The sequence below is a fragment of the Trichoplax adhaerens genome, genomic scaffold, assembly GCF_000150275.1.
Source record: "Trichoplax adhaerens TRIADscaffold_3 genomic scaffold, whole genome shotgun sequence".
Lineage (NCBI taxonomy): Eukaryota > Metazoa > Placozoa > Uniplacotomia > Trichoplacea > Trichoplacidae > Trichoplax > Trichoplax adhaerens.
Window position 1 is genome coordinate 4,253,580 of NW_002060945.1, and position 26,674 is coordinate 4,280,253.

Genomic DNA, 26,674 nt, shown 5'->3' on the forward strand with positions numbered 1-26,674 from the left:
TGCATACTTTGATGTATCCTAAATTAGCCTATTGCCCACGTTGGATTTCATACGGTCTGTTTGCTTGTGATCATCAAAGTCAATATTATTAGTAGACGATCAATATTGAGAATTCACCTTTAGTGATGAGGTAATAAATATAAAACGTAGAAAATATAAAAGAAAAAGTGGCCCCATATTTTATTTGTTTTGCCATCTTTGATGAATCAGTATCACCATTTATACACAATTACGCGATAAAATGAGTTAGGCGTAGAAGTCAATTTTTTGGCTTCCATACAACAATGTAAGAGTAAATATAGTCTTTCAGACATGTCACACATCAATACACGTCGAAGTTATAGTATAAGAGTTAGGACTTTACCGTCTAATATCAAACAAATCTGTAGGTTCATTGCATTAAGATACAAAAGTTAGAATTATGACATTAGAATAATGTAAAAACAATCGTCGCATACCTTACGCAGTAGACGATCATAGTTGTCATTCCAGACTAACACCAAACAATTTAGCATAAAAAAGTACTCCATGATCAAATATTGTAATCAATTGTAAGTCTAGCTTAAAGCATAGACTGATATCATTAATTACAGTTACAAATAAATGATATGATATTATTTGAAATTTTCAGGTTAAATATGTTGCACAACGAACAAATTTACAATATGGACAATTATGATTGCAACGGCTCTAGTCATGGATAACATGTCAAGAACTATAGTAGGTATAACAGGAAAGAATTTAAGCAACAGGATTTGCCACCTTGTCAGAGCAATCCAGATCACTATACCCATAATCGTTCAATAAATAAGAATAATATTATTATTATCCATAAGAGATAATATAAATATAAATTAAGTTTAAGTTAGCAATTCCCGATTCGTATATATAGATTATGTTAAGTGATTGTCGACCATTAGTGAATTATATTACAGCACTACGTATAAATTATTTCCTTCAATATTAGTTACGCAGATTTAATACATTTCATGCAATCTTCTAGAGCCTAATTACAATTATTACCTAGATACACATGGAGGGCTATAAAGGCATAAGAACGTATATTCATCATAAATAACAGGCAACCCCAGGGTGTGACGATATATACAGTATGAAAAAGCTGTATACAAGTACATACAACGACTTTTAAAACACATCTTGAATGAAACACTGTACCGCCGAATCTATGATTGTTTTGCGAACGATCAACCTTTTGCTCACATAAGTCTCTTTTGAGGTTATTCATTTTTACTTAACGATAACGATAGCTCAAAAGTCAAGTCGTATAAACGAAATAAATAACTATAATTGGTTAGTGAAGTGATGAAAGATTTGTTGTTAACTCGATTAACAATAACAATGTGCGTAAATGCATAATAGTGTCATAATTAAACGAATATTATACTGTGATATCGAAAGAAGTATAGATATCTAACATATACAAGTAAATACAGTATTACTGTCAGTATTTAAAGGATATAACGCTCATAAATAGTAATAAACAATTTTAGTCGTGACCTAAATTGACATCAGAATATATTATTGAAAGGCTTGAAATGCAACAATTTCCTAAGCCAATGAATCGGTAAACCAACCAGAAATAACAAAGTGGAATCAATGTTTCTTTAGTACTCATGAGCCTTCCCTTCCTCGTTCATACGATAATAGATGACAATACTTGTAATTGGTTAATCGTACGTCAACTTTTCAATCACAACCTAACGTTGTAAACTACCGATACATCACAACGACATATGACGAGACATCAACAGCTGCTGACTTTCTTCTCTTCTATCAGGCAGTTTAAAACGTTTGACATCACTCAGACATTCTTCAGACTTCCAAAGTCTATCATGGTTATAACGTCGTTTCCTTTTTCCCATATAATCTTTTCAAATAAACGAGAAAAATTTTACAAATAGAAGCAACAAGCAGAGATGTCAGGAAACATACATAGTACTGCAAGCACTGTAGGCAAATTTTATACGTTTATCTTAACAAAAAAGACTATATCGGTTAGAACGTTACCATAAATCACCAAGATAACAATGTATATCATATAGCAGTATTGAAGCAAGAATGATAAGTGCACTCATATAGGTAAGTAAGTTAAAGCATTTTCTTACCTACACACCATACTACACACAATCAGAATGTAAACTAAAAAATTTAATCAAAAGTTATTATCTAGTGATACTGTTTTCCAAGGATGCATCTGTATATTGTATAGCTAATCTAATCTAGTGAACGGCTTACAAGATATGGTAAATATTGGTCAATGAGTTGTCACTTATCAGTAAATATTATTACGATACGGTATTACTGGTACTACATTTCGCTTATCATGTTAAAGTATTTAATGAACCCTAGGCGAGTCTAATGAAACCATTATAACAAAATTAAATTTTATCGATGTTATTATTATTAATTTTCAAACTGAAACAATATGTGCATAATATCAGAGACCTCTCAAAATAAAAAATACGTATTGCCAAATTTCAGAAAAAAGCTAGCCATCAACCCTGTTTCTTGATGAAAAGTATTGAACAATTCTCATGCATCATACTACATACTCATACACTGAGTCTACAAATTATATTATTGATTAATTATAAAGCTGTCCTGTTCTTGTAGTAATTTATGTTACAGTAAGTATGTACCGCAATTTTGATCTACAGTAGGACTAAGGAATAACGCAATAAGTACGGTGCCGGAGTAAAAATTAAAACAGCAGCTAGTTTTTCTAGGTTGTTCACTTCCGATGTAGATTGTGAAGTAGTAAAAGCACTGTACTGTGGGTAGAGTACTTTAAGTACTCTACTGTTCCAGCACTACAGGATTCTGCTAGTAACGAATGAAATTATTACTAAAGGCGTTACGTAAGGTTAAAATAATACGAATTAACATTGATTCTGTATACATGGTAAATCAAAGCATAATGTACGTCTATGTAATCAATTACTGAAATCATAAAGGCTTCAAAGGATAAATTAATATAATTAATTAATAATACAGTATAATGACAACTATGGTTAATAATATCATGGCTACTAACAGGGACTACTTCACTTTTTCGAGTAGTCCCTACCACTAATTCGCTATGGCTGTATGGATAGGCAAAGCATAAAGTAGGAGTTTTACTGCAGCAAGACGCTTTGTGCTGTTTTGAAAATGCGTCATGTACACAGCAGTATAGGGTACTATGAATACATGTCATGGCGTCAACTAATGTCTGCTAGCTTTGTACCCATATTTCAAAACTATCACAATTACGAATGGGATAACATTATTAACGATAGTCACATAATCGTCGATTAGCGATCATTTTTAAAGCCGTTAACAAGTCAACAATACAGTAGAATTAGGCCCTAAGGGGATACTAAGGAGTAGACAATAGTAGTACCTACTACTCGTTTAAAATGATAATACGTACTTCGGGCGATTTAGAAGTCTTTTCAACAAAAAAGCTAGATGTAGGAATATTGTACTAGCCGATCGCATCTAACGGATCGATTGGTCAAGCAAGACTCCTAAGAACATTAGCATTTTGTAAAATTGAACTGCTATTTTTATACAATATCGAATATTGTACTACAAAATTTAAGATTTATAGAAATGCCATAGAGTGTACAAATTACATTATTAGATATTAACTTGCTTATTGAAGAGGAAAGTTAAAAAAAAAATAATATCCATACGTAGGCAATCAAATAAAACGTCAATATCCGTAACTTGAAAGGTATGAATGGGGTAAATTTACATATTTCCTATTCTAATAATCCTATTTCCTACTATCTCACGTAGTGTACATAAAATGATTATCATAATTTTTTACAGCATCAAGATTGTTTCTATATGCAATGCTGTAGGAACTTACCAGTCATAACACTTGTAAACACCATTTTAGATTTATAGCCCGGTTTATTTCGCTCACTGCGGCGGTAATAAACTCCTTTCTTTGGGGGTAATCCATGACAACTACTTCCATTGCTTGAATAGTTATCAAGCTTAATTTCACTTTGCTCAGATATAATTGTTTGATGTCTACCGGTATTACTGGTTGACGGCTTTGGGATAGAATTGTTCCGAAAGTTATCGTAGTTATTTTTGTCATTCCCATTAGTGTCGATCATACAACTTTCGTCAAGAATTTGATTTGTCCTTTCCTTATTGTGAGGAATGCCGTTGGCGTCAGAAATATTTTTGGATGGCGTTAGCTGATTACAAGTAACGGTACTACCATCATCGTCGACTTTTTGCGCGACATACCTAGTAGCGGTCGAATCGATCAATTTCCATTGGTAGGGCCCAGGTAAGGGAGTAAACCTTTCAAAGTCGAAATTCCATTTCTGACTTTTCTCAGCACGGATCTCACGAAGAGCTTTTTCCGTCTCTTCCCTTAATTCGACTGTATCGCAAGAACCAAACAAACAACGCCGGGCGCGATTATTACCGGTACGTTGCTGTTGCATTGCTTTCTAGTTGAAGAGATGAACCGATTTTTAGTGTTTTTCTTAGCTGTGTTGTCTTCCTAATTCAATTGATGACTAAGATTGAGATTCGCTGCAAAGTAATGGCAATTAAGAGAATGCGCTGTTGTTGAGTTCTTCCACGGCTGGACATCCGCATTAAACAGATTAAAGAAAAAAAAAATTGTTATTAAAAGGTAGAGATTAAGACTGTCTTATTGTGGTTAAATTAACACTTATGTACTATGGCAAAAGGCTAGGAGTGTGTACAATAAGTTACTTTAGTGTTAATGAAAGACGCCTATTGTGTATTATGTACTAGAATTTAACGTTGTAGAAACCAATTATAGCAGTATTGTTGATAATATGAATAAAGACGCCACGTCTACTTTGCATATCAACATAAAACAATCAGATATTTGTCTTTCCATTACTAATGCATATTGTCGAGTAATTGGGTTACAAATTGCAAGTATAAACTTGTTTCATATTAGCAGAGCAGTGAGTGAAATATTTTTTCACATCACAGGAGATTATGAAATGAAAAAGAAATCGGAATTAATCAAAAATTCTTCAATGTCGTTATCAATTTTATAACCCAAATACTATTATCAACAATTCCATGTGTTATTCCGTATTGCCTACTATCTTTGTAGTTGTCAGTTCAATTAAATTTTAACGTTTGACATTGACAGAAATGCAATTTCAACTAGGGATTACACAACAATAAAATACAGACTGTGATGTCAAGGTTGAATATAGGTTACAGAAGGATATAAACTGCAATGATAACATCAACAAAATAGCATAAGTAACATCCAAAGTCGTCTCTATTTGGTGGTATCCATCTCCGTACAAACCTTTCTATTCAAATTGTACACTCCAATTACATCAAAAATTGATCCGAAAATGGACTATCGATAGGGTGGCAATCTGATCTACATCAACGTTCATAAGTAGAACTAGTAAAAATTAATCCCCCCCCCCCAAAAAATAATAAGACAAAGCTGCACTACAGTGCTGATCGATCGAATATGTCTACAATAAGTAAATAAATATAAATACGTATTGTTGGCAGTAGCCACGTAGTATAGTGTATTATACATGGCAGATCGGGTGATGCTGAACTAGTGTAGTGGACTACAACTTTTGACACACCACAACATAAAAACATTCAATCAATCACTGATAGATGGATAGACAGAACATACGGTAGGTTGATCAAAACAAAAGGCTAACAATAGAAATGATTAATCATATCGCGTATTATCTATCGTACGGAGAATTTTTTATCTTTAATAAACAAATTTTTACAGCTAGCAGAAAGTTTTCTTATTTTAGATGTACAGTACAGTAAAAGATAAGTACCACCATATTCCACTTTTCTCATTAGAATGGCTACATTCGTAATATGCATTCTGCAATGTACAATACAGTACTACTGTATGTGTATGTATCCACCAATATTTGTAGTATTGTACAATGATGTACGCGTCTACTCTTTTCACCATCAGAACAAATTGCTTCAGAAGATCTTAACTGCAAAGTGGACACTGTCGGTTCTTAGTCGGAAAGTGAATGTTTTATCTAGTTTAACACAGAGATGACGAAGTACAAATGGGATAACATGTTATGTAACTCTGAATTTCAACATCGACAAGGATAGTTTGCGACATTTGCGGCTTAGTCAAGGCTTTCATTTCACATTATTGCATATTACATGGTACATTATTACAGCTAGTAAATTCCATTAGCACAGTAGCGAATCTCTAAATGGCGCATGGACTGACATTATACCTAGCAGTTAGTCTCCCAATGGGACGAATTGAACTCACTGACTGAAGCTAGCACACCATAAAGTAATTTCAATCAAGGTTTACAAAGTTGTCATTGCCGTATTGTACGAAAATACTGTACAGTAGGATTACTAACTTGAAGACATATTATTGTTATATAAATTATTATTATCATCAATATTTGGAAAATAATGAAAATACGTACTTGACGCGAATGCCACCAGCTTAAAATAATAGCTTTTATAGACTACTAATGAGAACTATGCCTTTCAATCCGGCGCATACCGTAATAGCAGTAGGATAGAATGAAGCAATTTGGTACCTTGGCACACGAGTAAAGTTAGGATAATCGCAGAAAATACCTCCAAAAAAGCCGTCTCGTTAATTTACTTGAAGCAAGTAACGTTACAAAACGAAATACTATTGATTGCCCAGAAATCGACACTGATTAATACTGTACATTGCTCTACACATATTTCAGTAATTACTTTAGCCTAAAAGGATTTTGCTCCTTATCGTACTCATACAACTAAACAGAATTGAATGTGTCTACTCAAATTGGGGTCAGTCAATCGTTATAACTGTAGTTTAGTAGTTAAGTAAGTCAATAAAAAGTCATTGACATCTTGCGTCAAATAGTATTGGTGCTTGTTTTGATGCTACATTATTAGATACAGCAATGATCAGGTTGCTGACAAGTCGAGGACAGGACTGATCATGTAATCACAAGTCTAAACATGTCATCCAATAAACTCTATTTATATCAGTTGCACAGTCCAGTATTGTATGCGCATTTGTTAGACTCAAGTTGAGCAATTGTATTGAAAGAGAAACGTACGTGGTAGGCACAGTACAGTAGTGACATTGTACTTTCATGTCCGCAACTTTAAAAAGAAAGATACAGTAGAACAGCAGCAGATCGAACGGCTGATACCGTACGCATTGAATTTTTACTTTGCAAATGCTGTTGATACTCTCTAATTAGCTTGAATATCTGTAGTCCACACGCATCGATTATCGTATTGAATCAATCAAGCGTGAATACTTGTATCGTCTACTAGTATCACTATACAGCTTCAATGTCGACCAGGAACCACCATTAGCGTCTAAAGAGTACCGAGTGATTGTCAGGCAAGTTGTTTATTAGCACCAGTGCCGTCAACACCAGCACTTTTTCGACTGTCATTCACAGTCAATACTGATCGCTTTTGATTTGATTTTTACATATCAATAGATCTTGTGTAGAATGTAAGTAATATTACGCCTACCGACATTGATCGACTACTGTCCACTGTACACTGTACAGGTGGCTCTAGTAGTCTAATAAGCTACAGTACTGAATAGGAAAATGGGTTGGTAACGCGCACCGTACCGGTACATACTGTACAGTACAGTAAAAATAAATAGAAAATAAAATGCATCATTGCTGGCGTCCACTTTTTACAGTGCAGCGTACTACAAGGCATGGACAGTGAACAGTACTATACTGTAGTTACTTACTCAACAACAAACGCATGCAACTATGCAACATAATATTCTGTACTGTACAACATGGCGTCCTCCAAATCAAGTTATCGTAGAAAATATCGTAAACAATCATTTTTGGTGCGTCCATTTCACTATCCTACCTTTTTTCGCCTCTGGCCGCGACAATTTCGTAGTGGTCTTTGAAATTAGAAATTGAAAATGTCTTGATCCTTGGCAAGCTGTAGATTCTACTATTATTTCATCTTCTTGAGCATGTATTCAAAGAAATCAATTTTGCTTACTACGTTTTTCGACGATCCTCCTTCCACATTGAAAACGTTGCACTGACGTCGCAAGGAATTTCCTGTACAGTACAATACACTGCAAGTTGTCTGCAACTTGTAGCGTCTGACGGGCGTGCACTACTGTACACTCCACTGTACACTGTACAGTGTGTACTGTAGCAGCGATGCGTATCCCATACTGTACTATACACTACAGTGTACAGTATGGCAATATCAGAGGAGTTTATCAGCAAGGTCATCGTGCACTGTAGAAGACTGCCCTTTTCAGTACTGTACAGTACAGTACAGTTGTATAGTACAGTACAAGTACTCTACAGTACTGCAATATTCCTCAGCGTGATACCGGCGTAACGGCGCCGTACTATCAGGTGTACTGTACTGGCATAAATCAATGGTACGATGTCCATGTGATCAGCGAAGGGACTGACAATATTTTTGTTATCCTTTATTTATTTTACCCTATGGAAGGAAAGGATAGTACAGACTATAAACCCAGCAAGACGTCAAAGTAAAAAGGTCACCGTAGTCTGCAGAAAGCTTTTGTCATGCATGCAGTACAGTACACTTTCATGAAGCCAAGAAACGATCGAGCACGGAATGATAGCGATGAACAGACCTAGTGATCGTTTATTTCACTGTTTCTGCTTTCGTCGTCTCCTCATTACGGTAGGGTATTAGTACAGTGTTACTGCATTGAGTATTAGTAAATTTTTACGCGCGAAATGACAGTAGTACTCAATGGACTACATTCACAGTGTGAAAAAAGCCCAGATGAAAGAATGGCGGGAAAAAAATTTACGTCCTGTACAGTACTCAACTCAGAGTGTACAGTACTGTACTGTAAACCAGGTTGACCAGGTGCCATTACAGTACAGCACACTACAGGCTACCGTATGCCTACTATACTGTACACTCTCTCTGTACTGTACAGTAGTCTACAGTATTCTGTACTGTAATTCACGGTAGTCGAGGGCCGTCGTAGACTCGTAGTACTGTACAAGTGTAATACACAAAACAATAATTCTATTGTACTGTAAGAGACGGACGGACTCCGACACAATCTGAAACATCGCTAGACGATAGCCTTTTCTTGTTTTTCACTCCATTACTCACTTGTGCAATTTTAAAAGCATACTGTCAGGGGCGAATAAAGATAAAATTCCTAACCCTAACTCTAAAACTCTTAGGGTTATGAATTTTATCCTTAGTAATCCCTGCTACAGTGCACTATACAGTACAGTACTGTAAATCGTACGGATCATAAAAACAGGAAAATGGACTATCCACTGATCCGCCCATCCGCCAACCCACTTCAAACTCCCGGCTATTTATACTCGATGACGGTTTTTACTAGCTTTAATGAAATAGTTGATAGGCTATGTCACTAAGCTTTCCATCTGGGCCACCGTACTACAGGCTTGCAGTCTACAGCAATACTATTACTGTAGTATTTCTAGCACTACTGTATACAGTACTATAGTTCGTCACACTACAGTACGTAGTATGTACAGAGTACAGTACAGTAAACTGTCGGAGGGTAAAATTAGGGACTAATCAATTCTAGTCTGATATCAGATTTCTGATGGTCTTCGCAGGAAATCATGGAGAGAGAAGTAAGCCTATACCTTATACTGTACTAACCTCTGTAATCAAGGATCATAATTTAAGAGGAATTGAATACATATAATAGAAAATGGGAGACATGCCCTGCAGTCGACTTGAAGTATAACGGGCTGGGCTCAAGTAAACCGTAGTTTATAACGTTACTCTTTGCTAAATAAAATATTATACAACGGTGGTCTTAATTTTTTGAGCAGTTGCAACTGATGAAAACGTTCGTGTCGATGTGCCCCCAGGAACATATGCCGTTACTGCAGGAAGATGGGGAGGTGAAAAAGATCATACTCACGTTGTCCACGTTGAACCTGGACAAAGTGTAGATTTGACGTTCGCTGTTTGATTTAGTCAACAATTTTTTTTTTAAGCAAGTTTCATTGCTCACGATTGCTGACTTGGCGATTAGGCTAACCAATTGATGTCCTATATTGATTTAAAAATCGAATACTGTAATAACGTCTTCATTTTATGTATATTGGAACGAGATGAAATACGGTCATTGAATAACAGTTTATCGAAGGAGTAGTGTTTTGTGACACAGTCCAGCAATATAAATATAAAGATTATTACCTTTTTTGGTGTTCAGTAAATGCCTAACATTAGAATGAACACATCATTCTTCTTTCAACTATGCAATAATGTATATTTATAACACAGAATAAATAGATACCGTCAATATACAGTATGTTACTGCACTTTGCAACATACTGTATAGAGAGAGTATTAGTGCGATAAAATTTAATATTATCTTAAATCAGAAAATTCCTTGAAACTGTCCAAAGAAATTTTGATACCGGTAATGATTACCATATTAAATTTATTTACTAAGAATATGATAAAGTCGCTGTACTTTTTCGTACAATTACACTGTAATATACAACATTTGCTTTGCCATCAATGAAAGCAGAGTGGATAGGTTCACGGAACAGTATTGAATCCTTCATTACCTTCCTTGAAAATGTAAAACTGTATATCAACGTTAAATTAACATCATACATTGGCTTAATATGCACTTTAGTTCTGTAACCTAATGAAACGATAATTCCCTCATTTTATTATAGTGAGATATTTAGTGAATCACTAAAATACCAAAATAAACACTATTGCATTCATTCGAACGAAGTATTTGTGAGTTCATGGTAACTTATAATAAGATTTTAACTTATGTTTGCAATGTTTATCGAAAGAAATATGCTATTTGATAAAACTATATGATATACGATTACTTTGTAACATATTAAAACCAGAATCGAAAAGACAAAAAAGATGCCATATTATAACATAATTTTCATCTATTTTTATTATTATTATTACACTCGTAAATGCATACTATATATATATATATACGCTTACATTTCTGGTAACTTAAATATTATATTAGTCAAATAGAATCCAGGTAAATTTGGCAGAAAATTGATTGACAGCCTGATTATCTCATATGATACGATGATTAAAGAATATTGATGTAGAATTCATAGCTTATCAGTCACACAAAGGCTATAAGATGTTACAGTCACTTCAATAAATAACTGCTATATCAACATCGTGGCTTGATAACTTTATACCATACAGAATGGAAGAATTATATTGTATAGGTTAATATAATATCCGCTCATGCTATCATGCCCGGAAAGCATCATATTTACAACAATTCATCTAGGGCGATTTAATATATTCAAGAAAATTTAATAGTAACAATTACTTATGAATCAGCATACTTGTGATAAAAATGAAAATTATAAAACTGAACTTGATCTTGTTGGAATATTGACAAAATTATCCTATCTACACAATGCAAACGTTTCAGTTTGTTGATAACGACGTGGATAGCCCTCATTTCTGAGATAATCTAATATTGGTATAAAATCGTAGAACGCAGATTAGGTAGATGACCAACGGCGTATATTCTATTTGGTCCAGATATTGACTCCACTTCAATACATACGAGCATATCTTCGTAATGTAGGCTCAATTTATGATACAATTAAAATGCTTTCGATTATACCGCAAGCAAGTATTCATTTAATAACCAAGTTCTAGTTTAATTTTTATTGCTTTCTCTCGTTTAACATCAAATCTCTGTCGTCGACGTTCCTCATCAGCTAAACGATTCACTATAAGTTCCTTTCTTCGGCTAACTTCAGCATTCAGTTTAGCTGAAGCTTTATGATATTCCAGTTCTTTTGCTTGAATATACCGTTCATCTGCAATCTTTTCACGTTGATATTGCCTCCTTAGTCGATTTTCCTATAGGTAGGGATAGACAGATATTTCCAGTTAATGTCATACATTTTAATGTTGTTACTTAGTTTACATACTTTAAATAGGATTTTTTAAAATGCTTAAAAGATAAATGAGTAACCGGGAGTTTTAATCTTTCATCCATAATGTAAAAGGAAATCTGTGTTAACCTACCTCAATAGCCTGAACTCTTTGAACTTTTTCATTTTCCTGTTGTATTTGCAATTGTTCTCTCTGATTTCGTTGCTGTTTTAAATATTCCAATCTTTTGGCTTCTTTTTCTTTCTTTTGTAATGTGCGCGAATCGTCCAAATCTCTTATTTTATTGTAATTTTTTCGTCGGCGGTCTATCAGTCGATTTTTCATTTCTTCATAATATTTTTTACGTTGTTTATCGAATTGCTCAAAGCCGGCCATCTTCTCTAATTTATGTTTTCTTCTGAGTTCATCCGCTGCTCGTTGTGTTTGCTCACGTTCAACTTCCTTCTGCACCTGTCGTTCATGCTGCAGCCTTTTAGTCTCTACCTTTTGCGCTTCTTTTTTAAGATACCTTTGGTGCTTTAAGTTAGTTAATCCGTCTTCTAATGTAGGCGCTTCGTATTTTATACGCTGTTGTTGTATTTCTTTTTGCTGATATTTCCACCAGTTTGGATAATCCGGATTTACCATTCGTATGTGATCCAAAAAATTACCTCTACTTTTAGGCTGTGGAATGTTAACTCGAGGTTCCTTTAATAATTTGGGCTGATATCGTTCAGTAGGTCCCGTGCCAGAAGGTGCGGCATACCAAGACCTCCAAGGAGGACGTTGAGTCTTGGTCTTGCTTTTCTGTTTTGTTTTGCAGTACGTTGACGTAGTACGTATAACTTCCTCATCATCATTCAGTCCTAATTCATCATACATTGTTTCCAATATATCAGGGTCAGAACTAATCAAATCATCTTCTTCTTCACTACTATAATAATTAGTTTCACGTCTTCCCGTAGGATCTAACGCATTTAGATAGCGCTCGATAGTCTGAATTTGTTCGTCAATCCGAGAAGTCAGTTGATGATAAGGAAGATCTCGTGATGGAGGAGACAAATCTTGTGCATAGGAATTCATATTAAAATGATTTGTAGGAGTAGTTGATTGTGATCTACCGTAATACGTAGTGGATGTCATGTCAGGGAAACTTTGTGATCCTGGTGGAGGAAAAGGTCTTTTACTATAGATTTCATGAGAAGTGCTAGGTCTCATCAATTCATAAGTATCTTTATATAACGATTTATAGGTATTGCATGGAGCAAAGTCAGCGGGCCTTTGCATGGCAATATTTGAGTCCGTTGAATCCGCAATAATTTTATTCATTTCTCCACGTAAATGATTTGGAACCAATTGATCCATTGATAATTGTTCGTATAAAGCATTTGATATCCAAACGGCTGAATTAGAATCAATAGTCTTTGTTAGACCACTCGAAAACACGACTATCATTGGTTCGATAGATTTGGACATTTTACCTAGGGATAGGAAATATTCAAAGTTCGATGAGTATTACTAGGAAATGAACTGTAGAACTATTTAAGATGTATGTTCATTTATAGTATGAATTTTTTCGTTAAATGATTTAAAAGAAACTTTAAGCACAGTATATAGTAGTATGCCTCACCAGTAAGAATTCTAGGATCGTTGCCCTCTAAGACAACAGCTGGAGCGTACTCGTACTTTCCGAGTTTTCTAGGTGCAAGAACTTTATCACCCAATTTGATGGGGTGCCGCCAAGCATCATTTAAAGCGATAATGTCATTTATATTAGTTTCCTGCTCGCTTTTTAATTTCTTCTTCTTGGGTAAGATTAAGTCAATCAAAAACTGTCCTTGGCTTACCTATTAGAAAGAACCAACATTCACAATATGTAAATGGCGTGATCACAAAATGTGCAGGAATTACATCGTAAGCTTCAATAGTCCATTTAACTTACCTGCTTCTTAACAGTTCCCAAGTAATAATGTCCATCTGCATATGAACGGCACAAAATTTTCTTGTTTAGTAAAATCGTTCCAGCTATCGTACTCAAATTTTCCGGTTGCAGACGAACAGAGGTTATTATGCCGTCGATGTTTGAATCTTCCCTAATGGTTTCTCTTGTTTTAGAACTGGAATTTGGCTGAGAAGCATTATTTGAATGCAATCCAGGAGTAACAGAGTCACTATTGACAGTGTATGAATTAGCAACCTCTTGTGATTGCAAAAGTGTTGAAATATTCGAGGACGGGACGTTTGAAGCTGTATTTGAGCTAATTAGCTGTGGAACACCATGTGAAGCCAAGTAAGCTTTATCTTGATTAATATCACTACCTTGTTTTTCCATTTCCATAATCAACTTTGATCTTCGTAACTTTAGTGACGTTTTAACAGGTTTATTAGGCGAGACTGGTGCTTTTGGTTCTGTAATAAAATCATTGAATAGAAATTAGAAATTATACGTGTAGTTACGAATTAAAAACCGAAGGAATTCTTATCAATACATATAGGAATATTTACCGATAATATGCATATTGGATGAACAGTATTTTTATCTCTTTTAATATGCCTAATGGTAGATTGATCTTCCCTTGACGCCTGTGCAGCATAGACAGTCTTAATAGATTTGATGTGGTTATCATCGCCAAATATTACAATACGAAAAGAGCCTTTGGTAGCACGAGATAATTTAGATAAAAATTCTGATGCTTTTTCCATGTCGCTTTTCTTATTATGTGTTTTTGAAGGTAAGTAAAATGCGTGAATTGGTTTTTTATTTTTCATCTTTTTAACTGCTTCTATTACTTCATCTGAGCCTTGATTTGGTGATCCATCCGATACTAAATATACAGCTTGTGTACGATCATCTTCAAAGGCTGCTTTAACAGCTTCTAAAGTATTAGTAGTGGTCTTACATGTTATAGCTGTTATCCACGCCTTGGCTACATCCCATGATTTCTGATTGCAGGGTATTAACCATTCAGCAAACTTGTTAATATCAGCGGAAAATTCGATAATATTGAAGAGACAATCAGTTGAACTCAGGATTCGCAATGCTTCTATAAGATGCTCTTTGATAGAGTTGATGTAAGAATACATTGATCCTGATGTATCTAATACGAAAACAACATTTTTTTCTTCGATAATGCCGAACATGGTGGGATGTTCCTTTTCATCGTCGCTTTTAACCGCAAGTGAGTTGATCATTTTGCTTACCATAAATAAATCTATACCTCAAATTTGCATCAATTTCTTTATTAGCTTCTATGATAGTATTACAGTTGTATATGATCAGGCCTCAATCAGTATCAACTATATATATTCTTATAAGGTATGTATTAATTATGATCGTATTATTTCAACTATTTGTATACGTTTCCATAGCGACCTAGGCATGCGCATTGAATCTGGAATGCGGCTGTGTGAAGTCAGTAATACCAATACAGTATTTAGTACCAATGACCAAAGGAAGCCTCTGGTCAGAGTCTAGTGATCTATGCTGTACTCTGTACAGTGTACAGCAAAGTAATAAGTTGTAAGGACTACTAAATGCATATCTTGTAGTCCATACTGACTGTAAAGTAAAGCAATAAAGTTTGAAGTCTAATATCTGGTAGCCTATGGTAGTAGCACTGGTGAAGTAAAAAGTCGAAGAAGATTGTACAGCACAGTATACAGTATAGGAGTAAGGGACTTCCAGTCCCTGATACAAATGAAGTAGTACAGTACAGTACAGTACAGTAAAAAGACACCTCGATTTTACTACAGTACAGTACAGTAAACTGTACTGCACTGTACACTGTACACTGTACAGTCGGTACAGTACACCAACAGTATTGCAGGCCCGGTTCGGCTCGACCCGGCCCGGTTTGGCTGAACGATACTGTACTGTACTGTGGGCTGCACTGTGTGTAAACAGCGCAACTGCGGATTTGCATCAATTAACAAGATCGATTCTAGATGCATGTAAGTTTACAACTTTTTCCATCGCTAGCTAAAGCTTTGCTCGCGTACTAATCAATGCTCTTCTAAACGATTAGATAAGAGATAGCTGATAGTTTAAACCTCTAGCTAAGATGATTATCCTCTTATTAAGGTAGAGATATGGTCAAATTTTTAGTTATTGGTGGAGGAATTGCTGGTGTAACTTGTGCAGAACAGCTATCAGCTTTACGTAGCGATTGCCAAATTTCTCTCATTTCCTCATCACCACTTATTAAAGCAGTAACAAACTTTCAACAGGTATAACAGTAATATAACTTGCCTTTGACCGCATTCTGTCTCTGCATACAATAGATGAATTATATCTCTAGTTTATCAAGGAATATCTGATAATACCACCATGGTAACCATCATGATAACTAACATCTACGATCTTGTTTCTGCAATGTATAGTACGCTCGATCTCTCGAAAAATTCACAGTAGAAGAACGACCTTTATCAACTTTGAATAATCAATACTCAAATATTGCCGTATTCCACAAGACAGCCAAGAACTTGGATTCATCGAAACATGTTAGTGAACAAGGAAACTAGCGTAAACATGCTTTCCTGCGCTTCATAATCGTGAAGAGAGTAGAATAGAGATTCCAATATGTGCACCTCAGACTGCACATATCATCAGTAAAATAAAATCGCTCATCAAAATATCTTCTGATTGAATATATTTTCATAATTTATCCTGGATACATTTTATAACAGACTCTTACTACAGAAGATGGTGAAATCTTTCAATACGATAAGTTGTGCATTTGTTCTGGTGCATCCCCAAAGATTATTGACTCTAAAAGTGATAGGGTGATTGGTATCAGGGATACTGAAAGTGTAACACACTTTCAGAATTTGTTAGCTAATTCTAAGCGCGTTATGATTGTCGGCAACGGTGGAATTGCTACCGAGCTCGTGTAAGCATGTATGATGGCGTTTATGTGTTATGAAATATATCGGACACTAAATTTTTATTCTTATCTTTGCTATTTTACTTTATATGATTTTGGACAATACTAATCCTCATGTATGTATATTTCTTTGTCATTGTTAATCCACAGACATGAAATTACCAATTGCCGAATTATTTGGACTATCAAAGATGACTCTATTAGCTCTACATTTTTCGACGTTGGCGCTGGTCAGTTTCTACTGCCCAAACTATTTACCCCTGGTGATGAAGAACCAGACAATACTTTGAGCAAAAGGATGAAATTTACACTTGACGGTACTAACAATCAATTGATATTTCATCCATACTCATAATCGGTATAAGAGCTATCTAACTGTATTATAATTATTGTCATATTCGCAGACGATACCTCTGATAGTGATCTAGCTAAGAATAATTTCGGAAGCGCTTTAGGACCTGACTGGAGCAGAAATCTGAAAATCTCTGGTGGATTATCGGAATCACAAGTACGTAGGGTATAGTGATTGTTTCGTAAATTCTCGTGAACTGATATGCACAGCATATTTTATCATATAAACTCACATAATCAAACTTATTTGATTGGCACACTTGCGCCCTCTTAGCCAAAAGTCGGCAACCAAGTACAAGTTGAGTACAATTGTGAGGTGGCTAGCATTCTTAGTTATTCTGAATATAGAAATCTTCTCAGTCTTGACAGTAATAACACTGACGAAAAAGTTTCTTCTTCAAGTTCAAACGGTAAGCTAATTAACTAATTAGGTGTAGCACAGTGCTGCCATGTTATTATCGCAAGTTTGTAATGATTCCCTGGCTTTACACAAATCTATTTTACACTAACTATTTATAACTTTATCCTATAGAAGTATGGCCGATTTATGTAAAGCTTACTAATGGTAAGTTATATGGATGTGATTTCGTTATTTCTGCCACTGGTGTAACACCAAATATAGACTTGGTGAAAAATGATCCAACCGTATGTTAAACACCGAAACAGTAATGAGTTGATGATAGCATGAGATTAATTAACAAATTAATAATTTATTATAATTAGTCTCTCATGGGTTTCCTTCGCTAGTATTTCTGAACTCTTATGTCTATAATTCAGTTTCAAATAGGAAAAGATGGAGGAATTGTTGTCGATGATCACATGAAAACTAGGGTAGCTAACATTTATGCAGCTGGTGATGTATGCTGTGCAGGTTGGGATCACGCGCCACATTGGTTCCAGGTTAATCAGTGTGTTCAATTGTAATTGAGGCAAAGGATGATCTTAATGTTACTTATTACGGATATACCTATAATTGACACTATTAATAGATGAGGTTATGGACTCAAGCTCGTCAAATGGGCAGTTATGCTGCGAAATGTATGGTTGCTGATACTGGTTAGATATGCGTGGTATTGTCGGTTATATCTACTTTCCACTATTGTAACTTTCCAATGATTTTGTTAGAAAATGATTCTATATCTATGGACTTTTGCTTTGAATTGTTTGCCCACGTTACGAAATTCTTCGATTATAAGGTAAAGTTACAAATCAATTGGTAAGAAAATTCTAGACTTTATTTTACGGCCAGGTCTACTTGGAAATTAAATATATCTGGTCACATATCTCTATTAGGTAGTCTTACTAGGCCAGTACAATGCGCAAAAATTGGGTAAAGACTACGAAATATTACTTCGATGCACCAAAGGTTACAAATTGTTTCTAGTAAAACATTAAACTTTCTTAAGCTTAGCTGCGTTTAAACCATAGTTCGTAACTGCTACCCTCTATCGAACCAGATATGGAATTTATCAAAGTTATTCTACATAAAGGACGAATGTATGGAGCAATAATTATTGGAGAGACTGATCTGGAAGTAAGATTCTATATTTTTGCTATAACTATATTGCAGAGAAACATGGACGTTTCATGTACGCTTTCCATGATATATTTAAAGCCTTGTGCTTGGTGTTGTTATCTAACTATGAACATTTTGTAGGAGACCTTTGAAAACCTTATTCTAAATCAGATGGATTTATCTCGCTTCGGAGAATCATTGTTGGATCCATCAATAGATATCGAAGACTACTTTGATTAATCATTAATGTTACATTTGGAGTTCCTACTATGCTACGTGGAATTTAACAACTTGATTACTATCATACGCATATTCGACATTATTAATATTTAATGTTCATTAACTGGCTACCATTAATTTAATAAGCTAGTAACTTTGATTTGTATGCAGGGCGTGGTTAGATACTATGTCAAATCAATTACGACATTGGTTTTGATGTTGGTGCTCAAATCTTAAAGCTCTTTGTTTCAGGAAATATTGAAATTGATAGCAATGAAGTTAATATATACAGCATATATATATTCAGTCTGACATACGTATTTGTATTGTAGTAACTTATTGCCAATCAAATAACTCGCTTCAAAACGCTAATGGATCTATAGGTTTAGAAGTCTAACAGATTACTTTATTGTACTTTAACCAACGATTAGTACAACATTTTACTCTAGAGTAATAGGTCTTTTTGGTCTTTTATCTCAAAGAGTACACTGTATAAATTTTGGAAAATAATACAATTTTATATTTTACCACTAAGCATAAAACTTCTCTCAATTAAGTGGGAAATGAGCTAGTTTGTAGTGTAGATATTTTCATCCTTCAGCAGATGCATTATTTTTACGCGAATGTTGAAGAAATATCATCTGTATTTTTATACATTAAATTTCACTGAGTAACGAAACTGTGAATTGTGCTTCTAAACCTGATATTATTGTTTAAAAGCAGCTATGTTTACGCTGCATCTGTACGGAAAATAAATACTAAGATACGACCAATAGTGAAAATTTCAAATTACTATAGAATTAATTAATGAGAGACTCGATTTATTCTCTTGTAAAATTACGGTTCTTACCGATAGGTAGCCAGTTATATTTAAGCTTATAACAGAACTGCATCTAAAAAGGCGTACAAGTTTGTAGTAAAATACTCGCGTTTATCCATGTAATACCGCAGTATTAATACTGTTTAAGAAGTAATTCTTGATTAGCAAGTATTATAGTAATAGCCAAAAATTTTATTCTCATAAACTTATGCGTTGCACAAAATGCAACGCAGACGACTGTATCTTCGAATATCCCTATCATAATTCAGTTGATGAATACGTAAATCTTCAAAGAGTAACCAATTTGTATCACTACTATAAAGTTATTTGCGTAAAATATTACATATCAAATTGCCTGTCAATCATAAATTTACATTAAAAGTGACGGAAGACGTTGCTAATTTGTAAAATTTATCAATAGAATATTGATACCCATTTTCATAATTGATTATTAAGTCAATAGTAGTACGTACATCATGATAGCAATTAAAGAGGAATAATGTAAGTTCACATTAAATTTCAGATTTTGAGGAACGCACTATTCAAATCGGAATAGACAAGCACTTTTAGTGGATGCTATTCAGTCAAAATTTAGTAAAATAAATGTTGGATTTCTTTGTTAAATAAAAAAAGTGAAACATAGATTATACTAGAGCTTAAGGTACAAGATTGTAAAATGAACTATTGACTAGATACCACGGAATCTGTAAAGTGTAATACGAATGGCGAAGATTAAGTAAACAACGGGAGAATGCATTTTTCAGATATGCTACGTATGTAGTAAACTAGATATAATGACCAGTATAACGTTCTAAAGTATAATCATGGCATACATAAATTATCTAGATTATAATTTGTACTGGCCACCTTGACATCCAGCAGAGACAAATTCTAAATTAAGTCTAGAAGTCCATTTTGTTTTCATACATACAATAGTCATCTCAAGTATATAATCTATTTATAAAGTTAGAATGAAGAAGAGATGAGTTTAAAATAACGCTATTCATTATCGCCATTTTCTAAATCTTGTTCTTGTAATATACCATTTGCGAACAACGGCGATGATGGTTGATTACTATTTGACAATCTTCTAGCTTTACGTGGGCTACGCGGACTACGTGAAAAACTTTTAGATCGTTCAATGTATCCTTGTAAATCACTTTCTAATTGCAGTATTTCTTCCATCATATCATTGGTAAAAATGCGACTAATAGTTTCAGTTCGCTTAATTGGTTCTATAGATATATCGCGCTGGTCTTGAGTATCGACGTCATTTAATTCTTTATCAGTAGCACCATTAACATCACTATTCTCTTCTTCATCGTATACACCAATTATTTCATTTAATTTCCTTAAATAATGCTGTCGAACGCAATTTTCGATTCGGTCTCTTAAACTAACCGCCTGTTCCACAATTTCATCAACTCTTTTATCATCCAGTAAAAAGATATTATTGGGATCGATGAATTCAGTAGATAAATTAAAATGATGATCATTTATAGTATCTTTTTCACAGGCACCATTAAGTTTAGTTTCAGCTACATCACCATTTCTCGTATCGCTCCTAGGACAATCACAAAGTATCATAGAATCGTTAGAGTTAGTCTTATCATCAACTTCCATGACGATCCAAATCTCTGGTAATAGTCTTCTTCTCTTGTTCTTGAAATTTGAATGTTTAATCTATTTGGAAAGTACATCAGATGCACTCCAGACGTTGTAACATTCAATTTATTTGTGTAATCGCTACATGATAAAAGACTTGACAAGACGACATAACTAACTTATTTACTCTTCTACTTTTTAAAGTACACACTTTAGCTAATAGAATAACGTGCAATGTTAAAGTAAAAGTAGTTATATTATATACTTTCTTGCGGTTAATTAGATCGCTTTTACGTGAGAAAATTATGTTAATATTGAATATTGAGCTTGAATCTGTCTTAACTTAGCAGTAAACCGTTAGCATCTAATCTCTATTCCATTTTAACTTAATATCACTGCATCAAGATTAAGTCTATAATAAGTAACTACGTTTTTCTATTGCCTTCTATCATCTCGATAGCTTTTCATTGTTAGCTATACTATCATGGAGTCAACGGTAAACTGTAGCAAACAATTAACGCATGGTATATGACGACTTGTGTGCTTTGCATAGTATTTGTATCGATTGAAAAATTGAATAATATCATTAGTATTATTCTATGACTGATTATAATATCAGTATTAGTGTTGACCAGTACTAGCATAGATCCACTAATTGTCTAGTAAAGAGGGCGCTATTAAATCCATCGTGTCGGAAACATCGATGTTGGCTGATATATTTCTTACTGACTAGATCGATAAACGCTATATATAAATAAGATCAATAGCATTCATTGCAATAGTACTTGAACTACCGTTTGTTAGTCCTGTCTTGATAGAAAAGTTTTTCTATAACTTTTGTCCTTGAGGGCGTGTACCTTCAATCACTTGAAGAATAGTAATCATAAAGTCAAGCATTCAAAAATACAATAGCAATTTTTTAAATATATAATACGAGTTTAAAATAATTAATCAAAATTTTAAGAAACAGCAATTATACAGTACAACATATTGATTTTACTTGATGTATATTGTGACACGATAACGCGGAAGAATATCAAATCAACACAGTAATCGAATTGTAATTTTCTCATTATCGATAGGGAATTGATACTACATATTTTAGCTGTTAAAGTTTCTGTCCTACTAATATAAATTCTAAGAAAATAAGCAAATAACTCATCTCAACCATGCCATTTTTCTATTTTCGTTTAACATTGATTTTGTTTACTTTTATTTATTAATGATACGTTTTCAATTTCTCATTACTGCTAATGTAGACGCTTACTAATTGGATAAGTATAATTTCTACTTAAGGTGATATAGAAGATGCCTCTCTATTAGCAGTAATTCATAAATTATTAGCCAGGACAATATTTTATATCGTAATGATTCATTTTACTTCTGGAGTATGCACGCATACAAAAGAGCCTCGAGTATAATCAATGTAATAAAACGCCTATTTTAAAATGTCCGAAATAAACGCTATAAATGTATAATCGTAATATAGAGCATAATTAATGTTTCAAGATACTAGTGTAGTTGAGTGTAGGAAGTAGTCTAACTGTAAAGTAGAACGCACGTGGAAATGTAATGTAAAGCTGATTGTAGTTTATAAGTTACAACCAAACTATTTCAAGCGTATCTAGAGCAAACTAGTGTATGAAATTTTACAGATGCTCATGACGACATGGAAAGTAATTACTTCTTATTTGTTGGTTTTACTAGTAATAGTGTACGTTCGAACTAGGCTACCGAAAATTTAATATATTGCTATGGCCAGTATACGGATACTGGATTGCAAATTACTCATATGATTAACTAGATATCATACTAAAATGATAAACTGTTTAGTTTATAGACATATTTTTCCCGTATCGATTAAAAACAGTGATGAATATTAATAACTGAATAATTGATATGCTCATATGAATATTTATGAATCTGTATTTACATATCACACTAGAATACATTTAAATTCTAAGTTGATATTTATCAACTAATCATCGCTGATAGCGGCAATTACCTTTTGTACATCAGAAAATAACAATTTTACTATTTTAGTGTTGAATAATAATGATTAAAAAGTATAGCAAGGGTACAGATATCATCTGTATCAACTATCAATATAGCATATTAATATTACTGGTTATTCGTTCGATATTAATAGCAAAATATTGTTATACACTAATATAAATAACCTTCATTTAAAGAAGAAAGAGTCAAATAACTCATCCATGACATGCTAAACATTTCATTCACTGCTTCTCATTTCATAATACTGCATATATGACTGTTAATAAAGTAACCAGCTATGAGATTCTGTATAGTATTCGTATAAATGTATAATTCATCCTCCAAGAATCGGATTGTAGGCTATGTCGGGTAGCCAACCTTCATAAAAGTGGATAAATTAACCATAGCTAAGTTAATCATACACCCTATATAAACATCAGAAGTGAAAATATTGTCAGCTATTCAGTATTGTAACCTAACTTTACTATGACTTTCTATCACTATTTTGATAATCAGCGACGTATAGCGAATAGTCCATTTACAAATATGTAGATCGCTTTTATACTGGGGCAGCTGTAATAGTATGATATGTTTACGGTAATGTTTTTCCTTGAAGTATGATGCTTAATAAATAAATATATATGATCACTAAAATCTAAATACATATTTGTTAATTATAGATACAAAAAATAATGTTAATAATTCTTATGAGAGTAAAAAGAATTTGTTACATACTTGCATCACTTCAGTATTCGTATACACATGCACGTAAATAATATTGTACTACTGCGATTAGGCAATATTATATCTCGCTTTTTATTGAAGTTTAATGATTTTAATTGATCTTGTACAATTTGTTTACTACCTCAATATACACTATCTTGCTTTCTAGTCATTTTACTGAATCTTATGTTTCAGAGTCCTAGATGGCGGAATGTTATAGTTCTAAGAATTTAATATACAGATAATTTATGCATTTCATATATTACATAGATTTTAAGCTTGGTGTCAAGATTGATTCTTAGTATTTTAGGATAGTTTTGGTATTTTACAGAATTTCAATGTGGATTGTTATATACTTTTTCAACTCTATCATGACAGCAAGTTTGTAGGCAAATTGCATAGTGAATAAATGAAATATTAAAATAAACACTGTACTAACATGAAATATCACGAACGAAAAGTTTCATTAATTAAAAATTTAAGGGTCAAATACTGTTAAGTATCGTACTCACACAGTGCATAATAGTACTCATACCTAAAATTAGTACCATATTCAAAATTTACAATATAGTAATACTGTAGTATATACACGCGAAGTATCGCCAGTGAGATTAAATACTAGTATTGATCAACAAACTAAAAAATATATCTTAGACTTTTAGTCAATAATCTAACATACTAATTATCAACGCTTCGCAAGCAATTGCTATGATAATATAACTCCCTAAGAGAGGAATAAGAATATTTAAGCTCTTTATTACTAAAAGTTGGATATCAGTAGCTCCCCTTGCTAATAAAACTCTAGAATAAATAACTTTTCTTGCATGATTTTATAGTGAGTTACTGCTGATAAAAGTAAATTCATCGAATCTAGTTTGTTAAAAATCTTAACTGGAATTGATATTTTACAGAACAAATATCCTAGTCTGAGTGATCTCTGTCATATGGAACTTAATGTTAGATAACATCGGACAAGTTCCATCGGTAAGTTCGTAAGTAGCGTGTTGCATGGTTCCTTAGGTTATATGTAAGCGGTAGTAAAAATAATAGAGAAGTAAAATTTTATTGTAGTAAGATATAGGCTAAATTTATTGTCGCGTCTAAAAAAATACGGACAGCTTTACTTTGCCAATTCCGTAGTGTACAAGTTGTAAATCTCGGCGTTTCAGCATTAATATGGGGATGAAAATTATAACATGGACATACACGTATTGTCCGAGTACAATTCAGGTGGAATAATGCTAACGTTTAGCATGTCAATACGCTGCATTGACTATAGGCTTGCGAAATTACGCAAAGTTATTTCTGTCAGTCACTGTTTCTACTGGTGCAAGTTCATGTAATGTATCAAATTTTGGAAGGATAAAATAATATTTAAACGCCTACAGAGCAACAGGTTTACCAATCTATTTATTATTCACTGGGTCTGTCCTGTATTGTTCACTTCTCATTTCCAACAACACCTACAAATCTTTATTATTTATCACTAAATCGTTTTATTCAAATATCAATGACTTGGCAAAGTGACATAAAATGGTACACGAGTCATTTGAATCCTCTTCATAACTAAGATGATATCTCTTTCTTGTATCGTTTATAGAGACTACAATAAGTACTTACATGCCATCGTCTTCTTGTATACTAACTATCCTATTTAATTGTTGCTATTCAACTTTTAATAACAGACGCCTCATTATCAATTACAGAATGTAACGATTGGAATTTTATTCTTGAACATTCAATTCATAATTGCTTCTAGTGTAATCTATTCAATAGCGGTAAAACTGAATTACAAGATTCTTCTATCGGCCTTCTTTTTACAAAACGTTAAACAACAAAAAAAAATATGTCACACCCTTGTTTAGAAGGCCATTAATAATATTAATAACAATCTATTTATGAAAGCGTTTAAAATCTCAAAATGTCAGTAAGACCTTCACGGCATTTATTGTTGGTATGAATAAAGCTTGTTGCCCCATGCCTGACTCAATTTATACGGGAAAAATTGACTACTTTCTAGTTTACTTTATAAATATAAATATACAGTATATATAATATAAGCGTTATTCAAACAAGTTTAAATTTACTGTTTTCTTTTACTGTTATCGTTCTTATTGTTACCACAATCATCTTATTGGTAAAGTTATCAACTGGTAGACGTTTATAGGCAATCACTATTCTATCCACCTGTGGATGTAAAGAACAGCATTGTTCTCCAGTTGTTTATCCATGCTCCTTGTAAGATATCATTGCTAATCGATGAATACTGTCTCGCCAATGCCGAGAAGAGCCATGAAATTCAACATTGTAATCATTGTAAGATCAGTAACATTGAATTACTTCATGCTACGCTACTGTTAAGATGATGTATTAAAATAAAAGCAAACTTATGATTTGGCGTTTTCAACTTTCTACCACCATTCAAATTGAAAGAATGTAACAAACAATTCATCGTGACAAACGCACAAAAATTGGAAGTAAATTAGCATAACCATATGCTTTGTAGATCCATACTAGCAATGTTGTAAGTCTTAAAAAAGATAGCTAGAAGAAAACACCAAGCTATTAAATCCTCGCTTTTTATCCTTCCTAATTTTAAGGCTATATCAAGAAATTAATGTGCATATTTAATATTTGACTAATGAT

At 33.5% G+C, this 26,674-nt stretch overlaps 4 protein-coding genes across 4 annotated transcripts; 1 reads left to right on the top strand and 3 right to left on the bottom strand.

Moving 5' to 3' along the window:
* Positions 1–1,742: 1,742 nt before the first annotated feature.
* On the bottom strand, positions 1,743–4,472 carry TRIADDRAFT_54479 (uncharacterized protein; the record flags this gene model as incomplete). The annotated part of the gene is made up of 2 exons (XM_002110955.1): positions 1,743–1,888; positions 3,878–4,472. 2 exons carry the CDS (start codon positions 4,470–4,472, stop codon positions 1,743–1,745), a joined length of 741 nt encoding a protein of 246 aa, XP_002110991.1.
* A 7,204-nt stretch (positions 4,473–11,676) lies between these two features.
* TRIADDRAFT_54480 (uncharacterized protein) lies at positions 11,677–15,108 on the bottom strand (the record flags this gene model as incomplete). The annotated part of the gene is made up of 5 exons (XM_002110956.1): positions 11,677–11,901; positions 12,070–13,397; positions 13,547–13,763; positions 13,859–14,325; positions 14,385–15,108. The coding sequence occupies 5 exons, from the start codon at positions 15,106–15,108 to the stop codon at positions 11,677–11,679; spliced, it is 2,961 nt and encodes a 986-aa protein (XP_002110992.1).
* An 897-nt stretch (positions 15,109–16,005) lies between these two features.
* Positions 16,006–18,906, top strand: TRIADDRAFT_22271 (uncharacterized protein; the record flags this gene model as incomplete). The annotated part of the gene is made up of 13 exons (XM_002110419.1): positions 16,006–16,143; positions 16,297–16,416; positions 16,603–16,805; positions 16,950–17,116; positions 17,204–17,311; positions 17,444–17,560; positions 17,686–17,795; positions 17,928–18,050; positions 18,140–18,206; positions 18,276–18,346; positions 18,444–18,516; positions 18,608–18,684; positions 18,808–18,906. 13 exons carry the CDS (start codon positions 16,006–16,008, stop codon positions 18,904–18,906), a joined length of 1,473 nt encoding a protein of 490 aa, XP_002110455.1.
* A 1,798-nt stretch (positions 18,907–20,704) lies between these two features.
* TRIADDRAFT_54482 (uncharacterized protein) lies at positions 20,705–21,328 on the bottom strand (the record flags this gene model as incomplete). Its single annotated transcript, XM_002110957.1, has 1 exon — positions 20,705–21,328. The coding sequence occupies one exon, from the start codon at positions 21,326–21,328 to the stop codon at positions 20,705–20,707; it is 624 nt and encodes a 207-aa protein (XP_002110993.1).
* Positions 21,329–26,674: the final 5,346 nt, after the last annotated feature.